The following is a 6946-nucleotide window of genomic DNA, read 5'->3' as shown; positions in this document are numbered from 1 at the left end:
TAAAAATAAAAATACAAAAGCTAAATTTCAAATTCGTAAAAATTACAGGATTTAATAAATAAACATCCCTTTTTTAATTTATTTTTAGTAAGTCCGATATACTAAACGACGTTAATAGTTGCATAAAAATGATAAAAATTCACAAAAAATATGTGCTGAGACTGAGCTGAATACATGTATCATGAATTGATGGATATGTGTCATCGGACTCGGAAATCAAATTCGGAACTGACCATCATAGGGTGTAAGTCATCTTCTGCCGGCACGACGACATTAATGGTTGCATAAAGACGATAAAAAGTTCAGTACAAAAACATTCTGGGGCCAAGTTGAATGCATGTATCATGAACAGATGAATGTGCCATTGATCACGGAAATCAAATCCGCAATCAACCATCATACTGTTGAAGTCAATATTTGGCCGGGTGAAAGTCGGAGATGGCCTGACGACATTAATAGTTGCATAAAGATGATAAAGTTCATTACAAGTATGTGTTGAGGCTGAGTTCAATGCATGTATAGTGAACTGATGGATATGGGCCATTGAATACAGAAATCAAATCCGCAATCAACCATGGTTGGATGGAAGCGGAAGAAGGCTCGATGGCATTAATGTCTGCATAATGATGATAAAATTTCATTGCAAATACGTGTTGAGGCTGAGCCGAATGCATATTTGCCATCGAGTGTGGAAATCAAATCCGCAATCAACCATGGTTGGACAGAACCAGAAGGTTAGACAAGGTTATGGACAACAAATATGTGCTGAGGCTTTGCTGAATGCATGTATCATGAAATGATGGATATGTGCTCACGGAAATCAAATCCGCAATCAACCATGGTCAGACTGGAAGTGGGAGTAGGATCGACATCATTAATGGTTGCATAAAGATGAAAAAATTTCACAACAAATATGTGCTGAGGCTGAGCTGAATGCATGTCTCATGAACTGATGGATATGTGCCGTTGAGTGCGGAAATCAAATCCGTGATCAACCATGGTCGGATGGAAGATGGAAGAAGGCTTGACAACATCAACGTCTGCATAAAGATGATAAACTTTCATTATAAATATGTGTTGAGGCTGAGTTGAATACATGTATCAAGAACTGATCGAATTTCATTTATCTGACGAAAAAGATTTGACACTGAATCAAGCTCATAAACAGATTGAAAATAGCTAATTACAAAATTAATATGAATTCGAATACATGCATAAACCATTCCAAGCCATCCAAATTTCTTTTTCTTGTTCTTACCTAGAAGATTTTGAAGAGAGACATTTTCCACACAATACAAGCTTCAATATTGGATGTGGTCTTCGTGTCCGAGTCTTCAATCGAGAGAGCTGTGGGACATAAAGAAACATCTCAAAAAGCAAGATCAAGCATTGGTAAATCGCAGTGTCTCATTTTCTCTTGAAGTACCATTGCCTGACACCCATTTTCGACGTGTATTTGAATACGGGTATTGAGATATAACCCTTAAGAACCCTATCGAATACACCTATGTAAGGCACATATACATATCCACCACTCGTACCAGTCTAAATAACATTACCTTCCGACGAGTTACTCTAGATGCTTTCCAGCAAAGCAAGCTTCTTGACCTAGGTTCCAATCTCCTGAAATTTACAAATACACGTTAATTCTTCGTTTAAGACAGCAGAAAATTATCAATATTCTAATTTATTCTAAATTTTTGTCATAGTATGATCCTTCGATGACTAATGGTTAATTAAAGTTATTGGGATTCCATGTTACTTGGACTTTTCATGTTGCTTGAACTACCAATGTCTGCCCTATTTTTTATTATGGGTATGAAGTTATTGCTCTCAAGGATCCTCCAAATACACGAAAAAGCATGGAACAAGTTGCATAAACCCATGTCAGACACAAACCTGTATCCAGAACCGAGGATTACCTAGCATTTCCTAAAATAGTTATGATAATAAAACTAGGGATTGAGCTGCTTAACAAATTATCAAGCAACTTCAACCCATAAAAGCAATGAATATACGTACAGGTTTTCCTTTTCAAGCTGCTCAGCAATGGACATTGCATTGTGCTTTGACCATTCATTTCGCTGCTTACGTCCTTCGGCATGCTGAATTACGTGTGCAAGGGATACCTTACTTCGAACAATGCTATGACTCTGACTTAGCTCCCCAGCTTTCCGTCTTCCCGAGGTAGATGCTGATGTCGATTTCCTATAAGCTGCAGCATCGGCCACCGTTGAATCTATTCGGTTAGATTCTACGTTGCTGGCATGTTCATTATCCTTCGCTTTTCGTAGAGAAGTTGGTATTACAACAATTTCACTCCGTCTGGCTTCAAGAGATTCATGGTGCAACAGCTGAGCTTGGGGGCTGACCCCGGCATCACTATCTCTCATAGGCTTTTTGCTAATATCACCAAAAGATGCACTAGGCATCCTATTTCTGGAATTAGACTCCGGATCCATGACTATTTGAGATGGACCATCCCCTGAAGGTGGTATATCAAGAAGTCCATGATAGACATCTTTCTTTGCCTCACATCTAATTTCGATTGTCACAGGAGAACCAAGAACTGACTCGAATGCTTGTAAAATATGCCCCCTAAATTTCTCCGCCTTAGATTTAGTCACCTGTGAACTGAACGTCAACCGGATAGTTGGAGCTGAAAGAAAAGAACAAATTTCAAGTCTAATTAATATGCAAAACTTGGATGGTGGATCATAAATCTATCATTCTAGAAGAGAAAGAAGAGTTGAAACTAAATTTCAGAATATCCTATTCTGCCTTGACCAAGAACATTAAATTCCATAAAGCCATTGACCATCAATGACTGAATCATTATGGCCCCAAGTTGCTAAAATTTCTCGGTCATAGTAGTATCGGTACTAAAAGTATGTTACGGCTTTATGATCAATACATGAAAAATGAGCGTAAAGCTTACAAGGAGTTTACCTGCTCCAAGATTGACAGAGATCAACTTTCCTTCTCGATATAAAAACTCTTTCAGACTATCATCTTGAATCTTTTGGAGCACTTCCAACCAAATTCCTTCAGTTCCGTTGTGATTTTCTGCAACACTTTGAGGAGCCATCCCAGCAAAAGCATGTCTCTTACCCTTCATGATACTGGTTTCAAAATCCGCTGAACTTCCGGCATAGAGATTTTCAGGCCTAGCATTCGTTGACAACACTCTAGTGTTGTTATTACGCAGCTCGACAAGCTCACCACCTTTACGGACTATTTCTCTTCCACCCAAATCATTTAGAGGCAATGGACTATGACGAGAACTGGTATCAGAAGAAGAAATAGGCAATATATACTGCTGATCAGGAGCAAGCTGAAGCAAAGCTGCCGTTAACCATGTTAATTTGTCATTTGACATCCTCAGTTGTTTTTCAGCCTCAGATAACGTTTTCAATGCTTGTCGTAGTTTCTCCATATCTTCTTTGGACACTGGATTGTAGGATTTGCAAATACAAAACTTTAGGGGGAGCATAATATATATACACACAATTATTACTAGAAGTCAAGTGGAAATAGATGGTTTAGCCAATTATTTAGCATTATCATAAACTAAGAGAAACTTTCTCTTTTAAGACTCACATGGCTGTCGTCGAAAGAACTTCCTTCTGTGCCTTTCTTGAGAGAAATCATAACTGCCAGCAAGAACATCGGTTATCACTGTAGCAAGTTGTGACATCAATGCTAAAGGCTCCACACCAGTTTCCATTATCACCCTCAAGCTCTTTATGGTGTTTACTGTATCCGCAGATAATGCTAGATCAAGAAGATCAACCAACTTTTCGTCAGAGATAAGACCGACCTGCGAATCACATCCATAAAAGTTAGAGCAATCATATGTAGCAATATCAGCTAATCGTAAATGAAAGAACAATTGGATTAGATCGAGTACAAGGTTGAGCAAACAGACAACACAGTAGCGAAAACAGTACAACACCTAGAAGAATAATTCAACCGGAATATATGATGAGCATATAACAGAGGGCAGTTTTCAAAGAGAACTATTTGAAATCCGAAAATTTTAACCAATGCATACTACATTGTAATTAGTTTAGGAAAATGCACCAGTTCCTGGACCAGAGGAACAGAAATTCTTTGCCCAAGCAAAGACAGCTGCTCTAGTGTCATCTCAGCATCCCTCAGAGACCCATCCGATAGCGATGCAATCAGTTTCAGAGCATCTTTCTCGATTTCAATATCCTCCCTGGATGCAATCCGTTGCAATGCATAAATGATATCTGCATCCTTCAGTTTCGGGAAAAAAAATTTCTGACACCTGGACACGATTATATGAGGCAGAATATCAAGACTTGAACTGACAAAAATGAAAACTATACGCCTTGGCACTCGATCAATGACCTTTGATATGGCACTCCAACAATCAGTGGACAAACTATCGCAGTCGTCGAATATAAAAACTCTGTACTGTGAAGGCAGCCGAGTGATTGTCATATTATCAAGTTGATCCATAATACCCTCAAAGTCAAAATTACCAACAGGACCAACTTCCCTTATATTTTGACTCTTCCCCTTGTCATGTGAGATACAAGAATTGCAAAAGCCACAGGGTTTGGGTTGTTCAAGTGACTGACAATTCAAAGCTCTAGCAAAAATCCGAGCACATGAAGTTTTTCCGGTTCCATGAGGTCCATAAAAGATATATAGTAATCCTACCTTCCTTCTCACGACAGCATTTGAAAGGGCTTGTGATACTAAATTTTGTCCAACAAGGTCTCTAAAAGTTCTCGGTATGTATTTCTGAGTCAGATTTTGGTGCCTGCCATGAAGGTTCCGGCTTAATTTGCGTTTATCACCATATCCAGCTTCAGAAGCAAGGTCAGAATCAACATTGCGCTTCAATAAATTATCAGCAAATATACCAAGCTCCCCTGAATAGTCATTCGACCAACCAGCATTCGCTGCACTGTCCTGAGATCCAGATGCCTCAACCAGAAGGGGCAGCACCTCAGCATTGGGTTTTGCAGATGAGCTTGATTGATCGGATTCCACAGGCATTCCGGTAACGTTTCTTCCATTGGGACCTGCCCCACCTTTCCTTAGCTTAGTGTCTGATAAACCACAAGAGAAATGCCTTCCTGCAATGTCAAGGAAAGATTTGCCCCTATGATGAATTCTCGACCAATTAAAAGGGATCCCACAATTAGGCGTCTGAGTGACATTTCGCTCATCATATTCTTTTTCTTCTTCTTCTTCTTCCGCACCATACTTTGGGTACACTGAACCCTGAGCAAATGAGTTAGAAGCCACAGACAACTCATTTGGACCACCCACCTCTCTAAAAGATGAGGCAGTGCAAGCTCTTCTTGCCCCTCGAAATTTGCATCTTTTCACCCTGCTTAATCCACGAATGCTGACTTCAGGTTCCACACTGGGTTTCTCCGGTCTAAAATGCCTTCCACGAAGGTGGATATTTGAAGATGCCACATCATCACTATCCAACGGAGGATAATTCAACTTCTCAGATAGAGCCTTAAGTCGAACACCTTGTGTTTGCTTCCCCTTTTGTTTTCTACTCTTCCTATCCTTCCGTCCCGAATTACGCGAGGTAAACCCTTCAGGCTCCTTATTTTCACCATAAAGATCAACCCTACCACTTCGCCTACTAGCTTCTTCTCTCCTAATTTTTCTACTATCTCTAGTTCCAGTCTTACTACTATGATCACTAATTGCAGGTTCACCTTCATTGACCTCAACTGGAACAACTTTCGAATTTGCGAAATTAACTAAAGGCGGTGAACTTACCGAAAGCATCCTTTCATCCCTGTGCCTCTCAATGCCCTCATCATCATCGTTCTTCGAAACCAAATCAACAACAGGAGGTGACTGCCATGATTGAGGACTGGCAGAAGGGTCCCTAAGGGACCGGGATCTTCGAAGGACCATAAGGTCCCTCATAAGTGATCGGTCAGCCAACATAGGACTATGTTTATGCATATGATTCTTCAAGTGAATACAATTAGTCAAATGAATATGGTTTCGTAGATGACCACTGATATCACCATTGGCATCCTTAAGTATCCTATCTCCAATCACCCTGGTCATTAATCTTTCAATATATAGCTAAGCATCAAACTTCCTCACATCCCCACTAAATTATTCACCAAAACTGTCTTAAAAGTTAAACTAACATACTTAAAGCTCTCATAGATCTTTCATCAAGCACAAAGCGCTCATTTTTTTCAAGGACCATTACCCCATTGAAAAAAGCTCTTTAAGCTAAATCGAAGGAACAAAACCCAGAACTTGAAACATGCAAAAACGAATCATAGAACCAAAAAAAAAATAACCCAGAAAACCCATGATTTCGCCAAAAAAGAAGAGAAATTAAGCAAAAAAAAAAGTTTTTTCAAGGACGGTGTTCTTCATAGAAATCACCTGATAAACCTCAAAAAAGCAAATTGAACCGTTCCCATCATTAAGAATCCCCCATGGATCCCTCTCTTTCTCTTTCTTTGTCTGCCACCTTACTTCACATGTTCTTTCACTCAAACTATCCTCTTTCTTTCCAAAGAAAACGATAGTTCTACAGAAACGAAAATATTTAAAAAAAGGAGGTGGTAAAAATGGTACTTTTAATTTTTCCCTTGAGCCAAAGAGAGTAGTTGAGTGGAGTATTTTTTAAGTGTGTTTATAATGTGTTCACTACAAAACAAAGTAGTGTAATGTTAGAGATATGTTACGGTACAGACAAAGAACTCAGAAAAATACACATCTCTGTATAACACAACATGATGCCAATAAAGTGATGGGTCCATTTGTTTAAGCATGCAAATTCATTTTGTATATATGTATGTGTGTACTATATATGATACATGTTACACATAATCTTACATGAAAGGGTTTTGACTTGATTTTCTTTGCTGTTAAAATATGCCATACTCCTTATCTTATTCTTTAATTTAGAATT

At 38.9% G+C, this 6946-nt stretch overlaps 1 protein-coding gene across 1 annotated transcript; it reads right to left on the bottom strand.

The window, feature by feature from the left end:
- Positions 1 to 240: 240 nt before the first annotated feature.
- Positions 241 to 6658, bottom strand: LOC107891761 (protein STICHEL-like 3). Its single transcript, XM_016816653.2, has 7 exons — positions 4084 to 6658; positions 3601 to 3820; positions 2950 to 3450; positions 2023 to 2659; positions 1560 to 1623; positions 1259 to 1347; positions 241 to 1040 (listed from the first exon to the last, which is right to left on the bottom strand). Exons 1-7 carry the CDS (start codon positions 6079 to 6081, stop codon positions 1034 to 1036), a joined length of 3516 nt encoding a protein of 1171 aa, XP_016672142.2. The 5' UTR covers positions 6082 to 6658; the 3' UTR covers positions 241 to 1033.
- Positions 6659 to 6946: the final 288 nt, after the last annotated feature.

The sequence above is a fragment of the Gossypium hirsutum genome, chromosome D09 (genome assembly GCF_007990345.1).
Source record: "Gossypium hirsutum isolate 1008001.06 chromosome D09, Gossypium_hirsutum_v2.1, whole genome shotgun sequence".
In the NCBI taxonomy this organism is placed as follows: Eukaryota; Viridiplantae; Streptophyta; class Magnoliopsida; order Malvales; family Malvaceae; genus Gossypium; species Gossypium hirsutum.
This window is presented reverse-complemented; position numbering and strand designations above follow the sequence as displayed.

Excerpts from the sequence above, each read along its gene's own strand:
- LOC107891761 (XM_016816653.2), bottom strand. The coding sequence starts at position 6,081 with ATGACCAGGGTGATTGGAGATAGGATACTTAAGGATGCCAATGGTGAT. Across the intron at positions 2,660-2,949 it reads CTCTGTCAATCTTGGAGCAG|CTCCAACTATCCGGTTGACG; the intron begins GTAAACTCCTTG and ends CTTTTCTTTCAG. Across the intron at positions 1,348-1,559 it reads CTAGAGTAACTCGTCGGAAG|CTCTCTCGATTGAAGACTCG; the intron begins GTAATGTTATTT and ends TATGTCCCACAG.